Raw genomic sequence first — 19861 nt, forward strand, 5'->3', positions numbered from 1 at the left:
ACAGGGTAAAGTGAAACATTACTGAAGAAGTGTCAGTTTAGCATAATTTATCCTCACAATAGAACAGTCAAGAGTCTGGCTTCCATATGAGAAAATTAAAGAAAATCTGCAAAAGAAGATGCAAGTGCGTGTGTGTGTATGTGTGTGTGTGTGTTTGTGTGTGTGTGTGTGTGTGTATTTGTGTGCCACTTTTATGAATCAAAAACAAGCAGTTGAACACATTAGAATGAACACTTAAATGTTTTATTTCTCCAGTGTGGCTCACATAAAACCTCTACTGAAGAAGTGGGTGCAACAAAATTATGCACATTTTGTTCTTAACCTATATACCATTGCACAGTTCTTTGATATTTTTAAGTGATTCCTCTCAGGGTTTTTTTTCATGTGCAAAGGTTCATAAATGCAGGTGGATAAAAGTCACTCAGTCTTCTGCTCATTGTCACCATACTGACACAAGTTTTCACTCATCAAAAATCAACAAACACCATCCAGTCTCAGATTCTCCAGGCCGGTCTGGACAGAGATCTGCTGTAAAACGATAAAAAAGGATCTGTTGTGCGGGTGTGATCAGATTAGGTTCATTACAAGGAGAAGTATAAGTTAAGGTCCCATCTTTGCAATTTGGCAGAACCTGGATCCTCTTGAAGTGTCACCATCGGCCCAGTCAGTCAACGTACTACCTTGCAGATTATAAATTGAACTGTGAATGGATCAAGTACATATTCTTTTAAATGTCAGACAAATGTGCCAAAAGGTGGTGCTTTACATTGCATGAAGTGTCCACTCAAGACGAAACTTTGTGATACAACCTCTCCAGAATTCCTGTCAGTCTTTCAGTAATGTCTGTAACTGGCGACCAAGAAACAGCCTTAAACACCGTTCTCGCACTGGTGTGTCCATATTTCCTTATATTAGTATTTCTTTTGTCCCTCTGTACCTCTGCAAACCCTGTCTGTGTCCACCCTCAGCTGCTCCAGGTCCTCCTCAGAGCTACAGGCACTGCGCTGCATACCCCGGGAGAAAATCCTGCGACGTGATTGGGCGCTGAGGTCTAGTAAGTCAAAGGAGTCCGAGGAGAAGAGGCTGTCCTCGCTCACCACACTGGAGGGGCGGCTGCGACGGCCATCAACGCCCCCTGTGACCTGGAGGAGTTGCTGCAGGGCCTCAGGGAATATTGTGGGAACTGGAGAAGGAGAAGAATGGCGGCCATCGGGAAGATCAAGACTGCGGGAGAATTTGCCGTTACGTTTTAGGATACCCTTCCTTCTTCTTACTGCCTCTGTGCGCATAGTAGGGCTGTCTTCTGCTGCTGGGAGATGAGCGTGCTGGGTGTCTGAGCAATCACCTTTATCAGTTGCTCTACCTCCGACTCCAGTAATCCTTCTCTCTGAAGATGACACATACACCAACTCTCCACTACACAAGTTCTTAAGTATCCCCTTTTTTGGCATTTTTGAGGATGGCTGACTGAATGATGAGGCAGGCGGAAGACTAGTGGAAAGGACATCAGCATGTATGTGGGGGAGTGTATGTGTACAATAAGGCTGGGGAGCAGCATTACAAGGTTTGGAGGAAGAGTTCTCTTTGGGAGGGCTGTGAAAGACTGAATCAAAACTCCTCTGGGGTTTTAGGATACCTTTGGGTTTCTTTCTTTCATTGCTGGAGGTGGAGGAAATGGTAATGCTGGAGGTAGAAGTAGTACAAACACCTCCACAAGCGCCAAGTGCAGTCTGGTGAATTGCATTCTCCTTTCTTGACTTCCTCACATTTGATGTGCCTCCACGTACTCTTCCTGCTCCCCCACCATGATTGCTATTCAGAGGTAAGCTGAAGTAAAAGGGGTGAGTTGAGGGCTGGGGTGGATGGGAGGAGTCTGAGGAGTGGGACCCTGGGGCAACAGTCATGTTGCTGGCAGATGCTACCCGATTCTGCCAGTCGATGTAGCGAGCCAGCAAGGGAGAGGGGCATTCTTGGTGCGAAGATGAGGGGCAGTCACACACACTCTCTTCAAAACCCCAGTTTACCCACCAGTGGTTGGCCACGTCCTCTATTGTAGCCCTCTCGTCCACACGCACCGTCAGTAACCAGTCAATAAGAGCGCAGGCATCTGGAGGGAACAGAGCTGACAGTTATTCATTGCACCCAAACTGACTAAAACATGGTCATAACAACACAAAAGGGAATATCTTGACTTGTCTAATAAGAGCTACTCCAGTTCTAAAAAAAAATTGGGACGGTGTTAATTGTTGATAAAACAGAATTTCAGGCCCAGAGAAGTTGCCAGCACTTCTGGATTATGATTATATATGATTTCTTACAGTTGTAACCAGCATTTGTGGATGCATCAATAAACTGTGTTCACAGACGATGGTTTCTAGAAGTTATTTTGGCTAATGCATTGATCTCCACTCAAGAGTCATGTCTGTTTTTTAAAGTTATATTTTTGGGGGATTTTTTTTGCCTTTATTGACTGGACAGCTGAATTAGAGACAGGAAATGTGGGGAGTAGAGAGTGGCGAAGACATGCAGCACATGGTCGACTGGCCAGGAGTCGAACCGGCGACCTCTCAAATGGGGACTATGGCCTCAATACATGGGGCGCTTAGACCGCTAGGCCACCAACACCCCGTCTGTTTTTGATGCAGTGCCGCCTCAGGGGCTTGAAGATCATGGCCATCCAGTATGTGTTTTATTGACCTTGTGCCTTTTGTGCACAGATTTCTCCAGATTGTCAGGGTCTTTTAATGATAGGATGAAACCCCGGGTTCTTTATAAATTTCAGGCGAGGAACATTATTGTAAAATTGTTCAACTATTTGCTCACACAGTCTGTCACTGTGTGTTGAGCCTTTGTTTCTTAAAGACTCAGCCTCTTAAAGAATGCCCTTTTTTATACCCAGGCATGTTACCACACAATTGTAAATTGATGTAATTAGTGGGGAGATAATCCTCTGGGTGGTTTATTAGCATCAAACATCTTTTTCAGTGTTTTGTTTTTTCCTGTCTCAACTTTTCAAAATGCGTTGCTAGCATTGAATTTAAAATGTGCATATATTTCTTACCAAACGATTTCAATATGTGTTGTCTCTGCACTGTTTTCAATTAGTATAGGGTTTAGATGATTGGCAAACCATGACATTTAGTTTTTATCAACATTTGACACATAGTCCCAGCTTTTTTGAACTGGGGTTGTATAATATTTATGAAACTGTTTCAAGTGTACCAGAGGGGGGATTAGGTCTACGGTAGCGCCCTTGGCTGATCTGCTCTGTGAGTGTGGCGTGACTAGCCCCATCAAACGGCATGCTGCTGTACACCAGGGCATACAGTAACACACCAAGCGCCCAGCAGTCCACCTAGTAATGAAAAACAAACATTATTTGGCGGCACATCAGTCACATAACTCAGAAGGCTTCAGTTTAATACAATAGCATAGCGTATTGTTTAATATAAATCTTTAGTTTGAATATAATTAAAGTACAGAGTTTCTGAAAATGAGCCTCATACTTTGATCAACTTTCCAGGACAGATTTTTAAGATTTTGACTTTTGCCAGACCCATATCATGAGGTTCTTTTGCAGCAAACACAAGGACAAATAAGAAATCAGTTATCAGTTGCTCTGATAATATTAAGTGTACCCACTTCAGTGCACTGTTTTGTTTTTCCTGTCTTTCTCCTAACCTTGTGGTTGTTTTAGGTGCACTGTACAATACACATCATGTAATGATGCATCAATTTAAGAACTTTTTAGTATGAAAGTGCACGTATGTAACTTATGAAAGCATACATAATGTGTTGACCCACCTCTGGCCCTTGATACGGCAGTCCTTTCACTATCTCTGGGGCAGCATAGAGCGGACTCCCACAGTATGTCCGCAGCAGATTGCCCTTCTGGAAACGATTGGAAAGGCCGAAGTCTGCAAGCTGTAGAGAAAGAAAAGAAAAAGGGGACATTTTGAGTAAAAGTACTCTAACAATCAATTAGTTTAGATTTTTAAAGCACCAAAACTGAACAAAGCTATCACATGATGCTTTACTAAAGAAGCTGGCCTGGATCTTGATCTTTGTTTGATTATTTACGGAGAACCAACATTAACCATAAGCATAAACTTGGCCTTAGTTGTATGGATAAACTCCCATGAAAAACACACAAAACGCGAAACCATACTTGTTGGTGAACAGCCATCTGCTGTGACCAGTTCGGCCACAAAAGTGGGATAGCAAGCGAAACAAAAGCAAAATAAATAAAAAAGGCTGGATAATGTAATTGTCATACTAGATAAATAACAAAAAAATCTAACAGCGGGAAAGAAAGTAGTAAAACTAACACATGCTCCGAGTGGACCTTAGAATCACAACTGTCTACTTACTAAAAATGAATGAATGAAATCTTTGTTGCTCATGTGGGGAATCTGCTTGAATCAAGGTAATACAATCATGGAAACAGAATACCTCAATAACTAGACACTACAGCACATAATGTATTTGGAAGAATTGATTGACGGATATGAATTTATTGTCAGACAGAGTCTGAAATATGACTTGCATCACAGCAGTTCAATTTACAGCATAAAAGACAACATACAAAGATACACACATTAGAAACAAAATTTCAAACAACAGAGAGCACCTTCAGAGGCCTTTAACCCTACTGTTATGTTGCGGATCAATTTGACCCATTTTAAAGTTCAAAAATATAAAGAAAAATGTTAAAAGTATTTTTTCAGTATGAAACTTCTTCTGCTTGGCTTAATTAGCGCAATCAACATACAGAATAATTTATCAACATCGCTTCATAAAAGAAAATAATGAAATAAAATACAGACAACAAAAATCTTAGTCATGTAAAACTATTGTATTTATATTTAGGTCTTTCCAATGTACATTAAATAAAGTTTTAACAGGAGTTTTCATAAAAAAAGAGGGAGTTATCCTCATTGAACCATGATCTGTGAGAATTAAAGAACACCATTGCACTAAATGTTGATTTAAATGGTTAGTGATTGAGTTAATAATGAGATTTAAAAAAAAATGTGTTTTACGATTTTTGGAGGTTTTGACACTTTTGAATCATTAAATATGATTTTGAACAATTTTTGCTGTCCCTAAGAAACAAACATAACAGGAGGGTTAACCTACTGTTTCTGTGAATCAGCTCCATATTCAATGTTAGAGGACGAAACTAAAAATCAGAAATGTGTCAGTAAAGCATCATTAGGTAACCTGTGAAGTACATACAGCAGAAACTAATATAGAGGGTCTGTCATGTGATAGTACTGTAGAGTTGTTCCCTATTCTACCACCTAATTTAACAACACTGTCCAGTCTGCTGTTGTGTTGCACCCTCACAAACACTCGATACAAAAAGTAAACACACTCTGGAAGAAGGTTTTGTCAAAAATAGTTCACAAAGTGTAATTAAGAAATATCCAAGATACTATAAGTGCAACCAAAGTGCACAAAGAGGCTATTATAATATTTTATTAGAAAAAAAAATAAAAAAAAATAACCCATAACACTAATCCTTGATAAATATGTAAAAAAAAATATTGTCCTACAACCTCATGAGATAATACTTGTCATTAAACTGCACTCCCATCCAGATTACTTTCCTGTTAGTTTGTACTTCAAACTCTCACACCTGTGGCAATAAAATTCAAAGCAGTTCCTTTAAAAGGAGCCAAAAGTAGGCATCCTGAGCTTTTGCCAATGTAAGTGTAAGTGGGGTTAGAGAAGAGGGCCAAAAACATCAGGCTGCTTAGACACGTAATGGAACAATCACTCACTCGAGAGCCATACGCAGACATACTGAGGCTCCTCTCTATCTGAAGAGATTATTAACACCAGCACCAGCTTGCTATCAGCTCCTCCAGTGTTAAACACACTCAAAGTGACAGCTTTATTTCCATGGAACTGAAGTACAAGGAAACAGGGACCCCATAGATGGATTCCGACACTGTTTATATACCGAGTGTATGTTATATGTGCAGCAGTAATAATCATGTAAGTTAACTCTGTGTAAATAAACTAATAAGTAATAAACTCTGTTCTGTGAGGTGACCTTGAGTGCTCTGAATGGTGCCTTTAAATAAAATATATTATTATTAATGTGTAGGCTGAGCAGGGGAGTTGTTTATGTAGCTTTAAATTTAACAAGCTGCTGTGTGTTTCTCTGTGTGTGTGTGTGTCCAGCTGTGTAAATTCTCTTTCCTGGTTCTGCTCACATTGCAAAATTTCTTCAGAGTTGGATGCTCATATGAGACAAACTCTTTCTTCCAAATGTACAAACGAGACGTGTACACGTGCCTTGGGATTACATGGACTGCTGTGAGAAGCCTGGTCTCTTGGACAGAAATGGAGTATTTCTGAGAGTACCTGAGGTTCTTGTGATAAGTCATGTGAGGTGATAGTGAAACTGGGTACAACAACAAACGAAGAGTTCGGTCTCATTGCCGTTTGTCTTGTTGTTGACATTTAAATTGCGTGTCTGTTTAATGAATAAATCACCTGATCCAGTCTTACAACAGGAATTATTTTCTGTGTCCGTATGTCTTTAAATGTTAGTTATTCTATTGACTTTTTCAACAGTGTGATTGATTAACTTTTTTCTTACTGATACAGCACTTTGAACCTCTTACCTCATGTTTACCTGGTTACAGAACGTTCTTAATTTAATACAGTTGCCTTAAAGTTGCCTGTGAAAGCTGAATAGACCATCAGCTTCATGACTGACTATATCCATAGTGATTTTTTTCTGTCATCAATCAACTTTCCTTTCACACATGTATCTTATTCTCCCAGGCCCTCTTAAGTAATGGATGGGGAGTCTGGGCGGAGTGTACAGGAAGACGAATAACTTCTGTTATGGGGACTGTCTCTGGGTTAATACATAGACTGTACTGAATATGGACGTAGTATCCGTGACGTCACCCATCTGTGCCTGAGAGCTGTTTTGAAGCCAATCGACGGCGGCAGCCATATTGGAAATGCAGAACTCAATCAGGCATAGTGTGACGTAAAGAGGTGGAATTTGAGCCTCCTAGCCAACAGCTATGTGTTTCCGACCAGGAGTAAAGTCCCTCTTAAGTAATGGATGGGGAGTCTGGGCGGAGTGTACAGGAAGACGAATAACTTCTGTTATGGGGACTGTCTCTGGGTTAATACATAGACTGTACTGAATATGGACGTAGTATCCGTGACGTCACCCATCTGTGCCTGAGAGCTGTTTTGAAGCCAATCGACGGCGGCAGCCATATTGGAAATGCAGAACTCAATCAGGCATAGTGTGACGTAAAGAGGTGGAATTTGAGCCTCCTAGCCAACAGCTATGTGTTTCCGACCAGGAGTAAAGTCAGTCATGTCCTTATTTGGGCAAAAACTTGTATTCTTAATATCTTCTGAACCGTCGCGTTAGAAAAAAATTCACCCCCCGTACAGTGTGTGCCGATAGAGAAACTAGCTACGTAGAGCCAAGCTGTTTTTTGAACCAGGCTGTAAACATGTTTATTAATGCTGCAAAGATTGTCTTTTTTGAATTGGTGTGTATGTGGTTTCTGGTGTATCTGCAGCCAGCCTCAAGTGGATTCTCGATGAATTGCAGTTTATAACACTTCCGCATGGGCTTCATAGTTTGAGACGGGAGGTTGCCGCTTGGGTTAATACCACTACAACATGTACCAGGAAATTTCTGCAACTTCATTAACCCTATCTTTTGCCCAAGGTCAATATTTCCAACTATTACCTGCTGTGTTCATTCACATTCCCGCATTTATCCATCTCAGAAAATGTTGTACATTTTCAGGAGCACAGTGCATGAGTGAAACAGGATTATGTTTACATTTCCCTTTGCATAGATTCACAACAAGTGGCACATTTATATTTCTGTTTCGAGAATACAACCTACGACACAAAAAAGTTCCTGGTTGCTGACTGAGCGTAAGCAAAATATAAAATGGCTTCTTCCCTGTGGCTTTGTGGATAAGACATTAACCCTTGACCACACAGCTCCGGTTAAAGTCTTACTGGAGACCCTTGTCTCATGTCAAAATATACCAGTGTTATTTAATCAGTAACTTAATGTGTTTTACACAGCAGTGCTGTGAGATAAATCATACTTTCAAATCTACTATAATTACAAATGTGTTTTTATATGCATTTAATGCTAATTTAGTGCTTACTAAACTACATTTCTTTTCTTTTTCTTTCTCCCAAACAGTGTGTGTGGTGTTAGTGTCTATAAGCATTGCGCAGGAGCTCTGTCACTTCCTGCTGCCGGTCCTCAGAGAGACTGCTGTGGTGGGCCTGAGGTTAACAGTGAATAAGGAGCCACTGAAAGGTTTGCACATGGTGTTTTCTTTTGATGGGCAGACAGAGCTGATTTAAATTAAAACCCTGTGATTGGCACGATTGCCACTGAGATTCCCGGAATTCCTCCTTTGGCTGTGCACAGCTCCCATATAAAGAGAGGAATACCCAAATAAGGCAAAATACAAGACCCCTGAATATTTTTTACAAGACTTGGCCGTATGTTTGTGCTGGTTCAGTGTGCATGGCTAAACAACACTTAAAATTGACTGTGGGTAGACAAGGTATGTTCTGTTCAATATATGTTCTGAATGTGCTGTATTATGGAGAAGGTATAATTATGTATTTCCAGCACTGCTTTGTTGAACTTCATTCATTGCTAACTACAGCTGCAATGAAAAATGCGGCATCCTGATATGTACTAGCCAGTTTGTCAATGTACTATGTCTGCCTTTGGTCTAAAAAAAAGAGATCTTTGTGTGGTCCATTACAAAAAAATACGGTGTTATATTACAGATCATATAATGTGCACATCTGCAAGAGGTCCTAATGTCTTTATAGGGATAAAAATTGCATGTTTCTGATGAAAATGTTCTCATTTACTTTTCGTAAACATGGAGGCAAAGCGATTTTGTTGGACAGGGTCAGTTTCTGTGTGCCCTATCAATCTTACCTTTACATTCAGGTCTTGATCTAACAGGATGTTCTCCAGCTTGAGGTCTCGATGCACAACACCATTCTGAAAGAAAGTAAACATAAGACACATGAGGTCCTGCCCTGCTGCCCTTCATCTATACAGTCTAATTATCTCTCTCTGAATGTAAATATCAAACCGAGAGCTCTAAAGTTAATGAAACAAACAGTTATTCTTTCTTTCTTTATATAATTTAAAACCATTAACATTCCACTTGAGTCTCATGTTGCAAGGCCATGTGTCTAACGTACCACAGAGCCTTGAGAAAGGCCCTCAGATTGTTTAATCATCTACAAGCATGAGGAAGTGCTTTGTTTGGGTTAATTCATCTGACGAGATGTGATTTGACTCCCTGATGGCATTAAGCACCTGGAGGCCAATGAGAGGCCACAGAATGTTAACAGCTGGAGGTTTTGAGAAGAGGAAAAAGTTAGGGGATCACTATTAAGTGTTTCTGTGACATGGGTAATAAAGCAAGTCATAAGAAGAGACAATACCCTTGACGATAACTGTGGCCACCCAGGAAGCCAGGTTGGCAGTTTTCTTAACTCTAATAAGCCAGTGTACCCTCCTTTCTTTTGCTGATTAAACCATGGTTAGAACACTTTAAGTGGAAGAAATGACCCATGACCTTAAACAATGTTTTGTCCAAAGCATATACAGTGTTTGAGTGTCTGTGTCTGTCTGTGTATGTCTGTATGTCTGTGTGTGTGTGTGTGTGTGTGTGTGTGTGTGTGTGTGTGTGTGTGTGTGTGTGTGTGTGTGTGTGTGTGTGTGTGTGTGTGTGTGTGTGTGTGTGTGTGTGTGCGTGTGTGTGCGTGCAAGGAAGTTATACTCAAAAAAACAGAGAGCAAGAGAAAGACATCCATGTGGTTAACCAGGTTATTATTCTTACTATCTTTAAATAACAAGGAACAGATCTGGAAAAAGCTGCAAAAAAAGAAGCAGCAGATGACTGTGAATTATTTTCATTCTTCTTATAAAGCCTCAGTAAGCCGTCCATGTGCCCTGCATACCTCAGAGGCACAGTCAATTATTCATTCATGCTGGAACATTTATGTCTATTTTGGGACAATACTTGAGGGCATGAGGAGCAGGAAATCAACGTTCCTGCTTACCTCAAAGCTGCAGGAGCTGAAAGATAATCTCCAAGTTTAAGGTGTCAGATTCATGAAGAAGCCAAACTGCCAAACATGAGTGACACATCAACGAAAACATTTCTATTCTGCACAGATCCTCTCTTTGACTAAGCAGCATTTTGAGGATTAATGCATATCCTTGATAAACCCTCGTTTTGGGTACTGCTGCTGACGAAATGTATACATGACAGTAAATACATCGTTTTTTATTCCAGAGCTTAACACTAAACTGGAGGCAGGGGGGAAGCTTATTTTGCAACGTGTTTGTTAAATGTGTCAGTGTGTGACTGTAAAAAACATTCAAGGGATAATGCGCTCTTAACCCAAAGAGCTCTGAAAAACTTAAGTCAAGTTTTCCTGAAGGATTTCCTGATTAGGATTTAGTGGATTAGGTGGCACTGTATTTGCTTGTGCACAGTGAAATACTGCTGCATGTTATTTTGCACGTGCCACATGTTGTTCCAAAACTCACACTGCATTCCAGCAGTGCACTTGCAGAAAGTATGTGTTTATCCACGGTATGTGTGTGTGTGTTTGTGAATGTGTTTGTGTGTGTTAGTAGACCTTGTGGCAGTAGTGGACAGCAGATGTGATTTGTCTGAAGATGCTTCTGGCTTCCGTTTCAGGCAGTCGTCTTCTCTCCTGGATGTAATCGTACAGCTCTCCCCTCCTGGCGTACTCCATCACAATCACAATCTTATCCCGGCTCTCGAACACTGAACAGGAAACAGGGTGCTCATTTACACTATAGCATAATGCAGAACAGTTGCAGAATGTCTGAGAGTGACTTCAATCTTTGAAAGTTGTGTTTCAAATCCACAAACCAAAAAATCATGAACACTCTTTGCAAGATCCTCACTTAATTAAAGTTCACCACCTGAACATGTGTGATTTAGAACTGTGAGTTCAAATGGCCAGGGTTGTTTGTTCCCTTTTTATCATTTTATCTTAGAATTTTGTTGACCAAGTAATGTTTCATTCCCATCCCACAAATTGTCAAGGCTGACACAATTCTTTATTTTCTTATTTATGGTAAACCTATCCTATATGGAAGGAAACCAAAAGTATGTCCACAATTCTTTCCATATTGTTTTTAAAGACAACATTTCTGAAACTGGTTTACAGTTTTAAACTGTATATGGTTATATTTATTGTATATATATCTCCCTCCTTAAACAAGAGAAAGGGTCATATCGTTAGGGACTCTATTCTGCAGCACACTTGGTGCTTTGGTGAGTACTTACAGTAGCAGGGCAGTTTAAATTAGGAAGACTTTATTGACACTACTGTGCCCCATGTTCATGTCTCCAACTTCAAAACACACTAATGTGATTTTAATCATAATTTGGATATCAGTTTTTATCGATATCACAGAAGAAGAAGCTATATGAGGCTATGGACTCATTAGGAATACTCAACAAACCAATACGTTGCTGTTTTTGGTCTATTCGTGTAATTTTTTTGGTTTAAAAAAGCACAATACAGGTACTTATCTAATCAATTCCCTACTCAGGAATCACATTTACTCACATAGCTTTGATGTGTGTGTTTTTGTGTTTTATTTGCAGACCTACCCTCGTGGAAGCGTATGATGTTGGGGTGTCTAAGCGAGGAGGTGATCTCAATCTCTCTCTGAATGTGAATTCTGTCCAGCTCGACTGTGATGCGCTCTTTGCGGATTGACTTGATTGCCACCTAAAAAAAAAGAGGACACATGATTGAGTCAGGACATGATGCATGCTTAATTGTGTTCAGATCTTCAGAAGTGGATGGTAAATAATCTCATAAGGTAAACTATTTTACTTCAGAATTCATCCAAAGAAGTCAGTATTAGGTTATCATTATATTATCTGTTACCTGGGTGACACTGTTTACAACCCTGTTTGTTGTTTTGTCCGTTTTCACTGAGTTGTTTCAGCAAATACAGATTCTGCCTAATTTTATTTTTTTGCAAAAGTACCAATTCACTTATTTCTCCATCACATTCTCATATGTTTAAGTTACTGTAAAGAACTTTCAGTTTGTGTCAATTTTGGCATGCCCTGTGGACAAAGCAGTGCCTCTTTTCTCTTTGCTGATCTTTTCCTGTGCATGCGAGTCTTTCTTTGATAACAAAATACCTCATCCAGATTTATTTTCACAGTCAAAAGCCTTTTTCAGCTGTGTGTTGTAACTTACTTTGTCCAACACCTACCCCGAGACAGAGGTTCCAGCCATTAAAAATAACAATATAGAAAATGTCAGCCTTAATGTGTTGATAGTTTCCCTTACTTTTGCATCTAATAAAGAGGCATCAATATTAGTTTTAGTCCATTTGATAACCAGCTAAAATCTCCCCACAGGAGCTTTAGGTCCATTCAATGAAAGAACACTGATAAATGCACAGTGTTACACTAGTCTTTCACAAACAAAGAAAAAGCACCGTTGATACAGTTATGCACTGACATATTTATATACACACATAAAATCTCTGGGAATTAGTGGTGATTATGTAGGTTTTAAGGGCAGGGTGTTGAGAGCACGTCTGCTGTGAATTGAGCTCGTTCAGAGGCAGAAGGTTGACACTCTGCTTCATTAATCCCAGGCCTTCACTGTACCCTGAGGAAACCCCCCAAACAACCGACACACGCATACACACCAAAACAGACAACACAACAGGGGCCCCTAAGCCTCATTGGACAGTTACTGCCACCAAAATGGTACCAAAAAAGGACAAGACAGAGGAGAACAATATAAACACCCTGGTGTCCTATTTAGAATTCAGACCACAAAATAGGACAACGAAAGACTGAGGGAGGTTTGTATAATTGATCAATGAGGCTAAAGAACTGTATTACTGTGTCAACCCTCACAATGCACCCTAGAGTGAGCAGTCCTCTCTACTGGGTCACAACTCCAGAATTCTCAGCTGCTGGAAAAAAATCGTCTGATAGATTATAGGACACAATTCACACGCTCCATCAACCATAATGGTTACGCAACACAACTCAAACACACTCCAGGGAACTCCCATTGCTGACCTTAACCTTGTATAACCAGTGTGACGCTATTAGTAAAAGAGACTATACAAATTTGGGATTTGTGCTGAATATAAGGATCTTTCTCACACCAGCAGACACTCCAGACTGATTTGGCACAAGAGCTGGACGCTGGGTCAGAGATTAAGCCACACGTATTCAGTGGCTGTCTGATGAATGGCACATATCCAAGCTCGGGTAGCTATTAACATGCATATGCTTGCATGCTCATGAAAGTTTTCTGACCCAAATACCTGCTAGCTGGGGGAAGAGAAAAGAAAAGAAGGGCAGAATATGAAATGAGCTGCAGGGAAGATCAGTGGGGGGCAGCTAATTGGGCAGGTGAAGGAAATGGGTAGTAACGCATTTAAGCACAGAAAGGCTTTTAGTTTACTCTGCAATCGTTCAAGCTCTTACTTACCACTGGACGTGGCATTATTTCAGAGCACAGTGAAGAGAGACTCACTCTGGTCGCTGTTCAGCCTTTGGGGCACTTATAACATATTTAAAAGGAATATATGCTCAGGGGAGTGTGGGTTTGTATGTGTAGGATCTGACAGTTGTTGATAAAAATGTGCTGCTTATGTGTCATATCCAAGGGTGATCACCACAGTTTCCTTCTAACCAACAGTGGTTCATTGTTTTTCCAAAAATGTGTGTTGCTTCTGTAGTATTGGCAAAAATGACAAGCTGTACACAAATGTTTGTATGAAACAATGAGTCCTATATGCTTGACTCATTCTGTTATCAGATTATTATAGGGGGCATGTGTTGTATTTTGAGTTGGTCAAGATGGAGGTTGGAGGTGGCTGCTCACTTACTTCCTGTCCTATTATTCTCCCATATACTAACCCAGCACATACACACAGGCACACACAGACACAGAAACGCAAATCCCAAGAGCCTGAGCATCACTTAAGGTCCTTGCAGCATCTGTGAACGATTTAACAGCAGGATTACACAGGCTTCTTGCCAAATAGACCCCTGACCTCAAGATGAAGCTACACATGCACGCACTGTCCCTTACCATAATATGGACCACAACTATGTGCTGTGTGTCAATGATGAGGGATAGAAAATTACGAGATACAGAGACCCAGAGCAAAAAAAAACAAACATTAGGGCAAAAATATGTTTTTACAATATCTGCATGCTAATGTATGAAATAATTAGCAGTGTAGAAAACTAAAACTGTGCCATTTCTCTTTTCATAACTACTATAAAATATTGCAATAATTTGAAAGTAAGATGAAAAGATTAACACCACTCTTACATGTGTCTGTGCAAAATGAAGCATCCGCACTAGGACGTAAAATTAATACCCGCCAAGCACCAATGGCGGGTAAAAAATTAGTTTGGCGTGTAAAACAAAAACACACACCCGCCATGGAAAATTCTGTATTGCATGTGAGGTTGCTGCCGACTATCAGGCTATTTTGACCGCCGTGGCACGCTGTACTTGTGTTGTGATTTGGTACGTCATGAACAGCGTGACGTCAGCTACTGGAGTTCTATTCATTCCCTTTGCTTGAAGAAGCACGGCGGGAAGAGTGTTTTGAGGGAAGATGTGGCGACACATTCCCGGCGTGAAGCCACCACAAACAAAAAGGATAAACAGAGAGGCAGGAGACGATCAAGAAGAGGAGCAGACAGCTAAACAGAGAACTGTCACTATGCAATGTTTCAAAGAAAACTGGGAAAATTGACGTGGCTGGCCAACCTCGGTCCTGGCAGACTTACGACTCGACGAACCACACAATGAGTTGCAGCCTTTGCTGCAGCCTTTTGCCTTTTTTATGTTGGATTTTCATAATACAAACGTATGGTAATTCTTTTAAATCAAACAAGGCATGATTTTTTTATTTGGCCGGTGAAAAATATTTTTGGCCGGTACATTTTTGGAGGTCACTAGCCAATGGCAGATGAAGTAAAAAGTTCCTTTTACACCTTGATCAGCACTCTTGGAAGGGGTACTGGAGAAGTTTTTGGATGGATCAAACAAAATAAACATAAGTGTCAATCATTAAGCTCATATAGTCTGTGAGCTTTGACCAGGATTTCAGAGTTGAAATTTGAGTTAAAACAGGTTGAAATCATATCTTAATGGCTTTGGCCTAATTTCAGTCATATTTCAACTGGCTAAAAATCACAGTTTTTACATGAGAAGCAAGTTGTATATTCTTTAAGTTAAGCTGTAGGATGACCAGCTACTTGCTCCGGCCACATAGCTTCCTGTAAAGACAAAAAAGTTAAATCATTCTACTTATCTAACACTCAGCAATACATGGACGCTTATTTTGAAATTATTAAACAGTCCTAGGGAAGGCTTATTTTGCAGCAAAAATGTCTCTGGTGTGGGGGTTTTACCCAAGTGGCAACCTCTGGTCTAATGAGGAAGTGCTAAAAACTGCATCAAGGATCCACTTGAGGCTGGCTCCGGAAGTACCGGAAACCACATGCACAACAATAAAAAAAAAAAAAACGATCTTTACAGCAGAAATAAACATGTTTAAAAACTGGTACCAAAGACGAGTGTAGTCTGGATGGCTCATTTCTCGATCGGCACACACTGTACGGGGGGGGGGGATTTCTTTTTAACGCGGCAATTTCGAAGATATTGAGATTACGAGTCTTCCAATGAGAGGCACAGCTGACTTGATTGACAGGCAGGAACCCTCCAGCTGTTGGCTAGGAGGCTCAAAGCCCGCCTCTTTATGTCACAATCACTCGACAGCAGCAATATGGCTGCCACTGACGATTGGCCTTGTGACGTCACGGATATTACGTCCATATTTTGTAAAGTCTATGGTTTTACTCAAGGTGAGGTGATCTTTTCCTTTCACACAGAGGCTAACAAATTCAAGGCTTCACATACAGTATCTAGACAATGTATGTAACTTTGCCGTTACAGCATACACTGTTAAAAACATTGTAATGTTATTTTTTCTGACATGTTTTTACTTCAAGAAGTCACTGAGCCAATGCAAGCAACCTCCAGAACAGATTAATGACCCTGTATTCATCACCCTTTCCTTCCATTTCATCCTCTACATTACTCTCCCTCCACTTCCTCCTCCTCCTGTGTGCACTAAAACGGTCTCCTCCCCTGTCTCCTTCCCGCACTCAAACAACAGTCCCCTGCTCTTGTTTCTAAAAATAATGTCTGTTTTGTTTCAAAGAATCCTTGGTATGTGCTGGCTACTAGCTCAAAGATTTTTACATTTTCCCCATGTCCAATCAAACCCACTTACCATGTGTATACCCCCACACCAATACACACATTACTTCACATAACTGAGCTATTTCCCCTTTCTCCCACTGCTCTGAATATCCGTGCATCAATCTCCCACATATCTGTTGTTAGCTCCCTCACTCACTCTGTCCTTTCTAAAATATAAATGATCTTACAGCTCTAGGTCTGAAAGCAGGCAGTGAAATTCTGCTAATCCAACATCCCCAGTCTGATTGCATGCAGATTATCCCTATTACACTGTGTTTGTTTGCTTAACAAAAAAGAAAAAAGAAAAACAGAAGGGGGATTCTAGGCTTAAGAGGTATCCATCTCATTGTGCCCAAATCATATCGGAGTGGGGGATTAAACACTGGGAATTCAGAATATGACGGATGAACAGAAATATATGATTACATCTGGGTAAGTGTCTTTGTGTGTGAGTGTTGTGTATCTGTGGGGAAGGCCAGACTCCTATTGGAAAGAGACCTATTGTTGTAATTCCATCCCCTTGTTCAAGTGCTGAGTGAGTCAGACCAAAGGAATCTCAGCCTGGCAGCACGGGAAGCAAAAACTGTGCTCAGCATCAGCCCCTATGAGCTCACCCACCAACACACATGAACACACAGAAACAAGACATCCAGGAGCCTGACTCTATACCTCCACATTAATATGTCATAACCACTGGACAGAAAAATACTTAAGTGAGAGAAGCATGTCACATCATTTCCATAAAAGCTCTTGAGGGAGTCAGCAGATGTTAAAGGTTAGATAAGCGAAAAGACATAACTATTATAATGCACAAACAACATTCTTATAAATATATTTCATCATGGAAATGAAATGGGAAGAATTCTTGAAGATGTCATGAAGTGTGACGCTGTGAGTTAAGGTGTAGGGAAATATGTTTAGGAAATCCTGCACTATTTAAACTACACAGTATTGATACTTGGCACAAGTAATATGATAACTATTGAAAAACTTCTATTTAATATATTCTATTCTATATTTGCCATTTCGTCCCACCTCTAATGCAATAGTCTACTTGAGAAGAAAGCGTCCCTTTTGTGTAATTTGCATCTTGTTCACAAACACTCACCGTCCTCAGACTTGCCCTCTCCACAGCTTTCTTCACTTTGCCGTAGGTGCCTTTCCCCAGAGTCTCCATAACCTCATATCGGTGTTTTAAGTTGTGCTTATGCTGATGCTTCTTCACTTCCATCGGCTCTGCTGTGGCAGACTGCGCCCGGGCCACCACTACCTCCATGTCCGTCTTGCTCTGTCTCTTGGCCGCGCGTTGGCAGCCCAGAATCGGGCACTCATGACTGGCCTGATGGTCGCTTGATGCCGCCCCCTGCAGACAACCCAGCTCGGAGTGGTCGCTGATGTTCATTGCGCCTCTACTGTCTGCCTTACGTCTGCCCATCCTCTCTGCGCACCTGTCAGGAGAAGAAGCCTTCACCAGGACTGGTGTCCGAATTACTTTAAAGAAAGCAGTGAAAGTGTGACTTAAAAGTCTCCCATGGACGGAGCGAGTTTTAAAATCCACAGTCTAATCTAGTGGCTTGAAAATGAGCAGTCGACCCATTTGTGCAGCAGTTGTGTTATCCTCTCTCTGACTCTCCTCAAACAAACAGCAACAGAAGCGATGGTAACCACATGCTGTGGAGCTGTGGGAGGGGTGGAGCCTCCTCATTCCAAAGTCTGCTCTCATAGCAACATACTGGAGCCTTACACTAGTGTTCGGCGATACCCATGGACTGTATAAAATACCACACGCGATACCACACTTTTATAATTCGATACTTGTTACTTTTTGATGATACAATTTTTCATTAGTCTTGTGACAAATGTTAAGTTTTTGTAATTCTCGTGATTTTAAAGGCATAAACAAATTTTGACTTTTTTTTCATTTACAGTATTTCATGTTAGAGGCAACATTTAAATGAAAAGAGAGGGAAAGAAAGACTGATTCAGAAATCTCTCTCTCTTTTATTGTATTTCATTGAAACTTGTATTCCTTCACATCATCATCCTCCCCAAATGCTCTCACCTTCACTGCTGTTGCTGCCTTCAAGATCATACTCAATGCTTTTCAGCTCTGAATGCGTTGCCAGGAAACTTCAACACAACAAGGCCACATGATCAAAGAGTTGATGGCAGTGTGGTTCTTAAACTAATTCCCATTTTCTGTCAGATTTTTTTGCAGTAGCTGTGAAGTCATAAAAAAGATAACCTGCATGTAGAGAGAGAGAGAGAGGGAGATGAGTTGTCGCTGCAAACCCTGCACATTCACAGATTTCAGGGTGGAGACAGTGTACTGCCTCTGCCTGTACTGATTCTTCTCATTATTAATCCACTTTGTAATCTGTGTCTAGGTCAGGAGGGGCAAACATGAACCTGCATAGATGTTGTGAATAAAAAGCACCTAAAAAATGCGGTCGGTGAGCCTTTATAGGATATAGCTTACTTTTCTAGACAGCCTTTTGTCACCTAACTTCACAGCACCTGAATACAGAGCACTGTTGCTTTGGTGAATTTCCCTTGAAATAAATGAGTTTAGTTTTGCAAGGTGACCAGTAGATGGTGCTCTCTTGCCACAGATAGAGGTCTCTCTTACGGCTAATTCCTTGCAAGCCTGTTGTCGTCATGTTGTTGAAACCTATATCAAAGTGTTCAGACCACTGATAAACTAATGTCATTGTCAAAAGTGATTAGCTTTAAAACTCAAAGCTTCAAGCTGCAGTTTCAGATTCATTCACCTCTTGACCCTCACATCCACCAGATATGTCATCCAAATTGACCTCAGATCTGAGGAAAAGACCCAAACATGGGTGTAGCAGCTATTACTGATCCCACCTAGTCAAAATACAAGGAGAAAAAAAAACAGATTGTCTTCTTGTTTTGAAAGTACATAACAATAAAACCATTTTTAATCAGATTTGAATGGTTGCATCTTTCAATCCTTATGGTATAAGAACACAGCTACTGATGATGTGCTTATTCTGTCTGTCAGTATTCAGGATGGTGTATCTATCAGGATACGTTGAAGGATGAGGAGACAGTACTTTTCACTTAGCTGCCGTAATGCCAGCAGTATTTATTGTCTTTCACACACAGTCACAGTAACACACAGTAAACAATATAAGGTGCTGGTACAAAGTAAACTGTAAATGCAATGACATGCATAAATGTATAGGAAATAAAAGGACATAAACACACACAAATCAAAATACGTATACACGAAATCAAACACTTACTTTTCATCCACGACTCAAAATAAAACTGCTGGAAGAAGGAACAGGTACAACTATAAACTATACTGTGAAGCACAAAAAACTAGTGCTCTGCCAGTCTCTCCCAAAACATGTGCACTCAGACCAAAGTGTCTCTGCATGCAGCCAGAGCAGGATCATTAACCCCTTGCTCCCCAAGCCTTTGATACATTCAGTCTCTTGTGCAGAACTGAGTCTGCCTT

The 19861-nt window shown here is 40.6% G+C and overlaps 1 protein-coding gene across 1 annotated transcript; it reads right to left on the bottom strand.

Annotated features, from left to right (window-relative positions):
* Nucleotides 1-221: 221 nt before the first annotated feature.
* LOC117821763 (NUAK family SNF1-like kinase 1) lies at nt 222-18149 on the bottom strand. Its single transcript, XM_034696252.1, has 7 exons — nt 17483-18149; nt 11712-11832; nt 10702-10853; nt 8978-9043; nt 3805-3924; nt 3223-3355; nt 222-2107 (listed from the first exon to the last, which is right to left on the bottom strand). The coding sequence occupies exons 1-7, from the start codon at nt 17807-17809 to the stop codon at nt 912-914; spliced, it is 2115 nt and encodes a 704-aa protein (XP_034552143.1). The 5' UTR covers nt 17810-18149; the 3' UTR covers nt 222-911.
* Between the last annotated feature and the right edge of the window lie 1712 nt (nt 18150-19861).

The sequence above is a fragment of the Notolabrus celidotus genome, chromosome 11 (genome assembly GCF_009762535.1).
Source record: "Notolabrus celidotus isolate fNotCel1 chromosome 11, fNotCel1.pri, whole genome shotgun sequence".
In the NCBI taxonomy this organism is placed as follows: domain Eukaryota; kingdom Metazoa; phylum Chordata; class Actinopteri; order Labriformes; family Labridae; genus Notolabrus; species Notolabrus celidotus.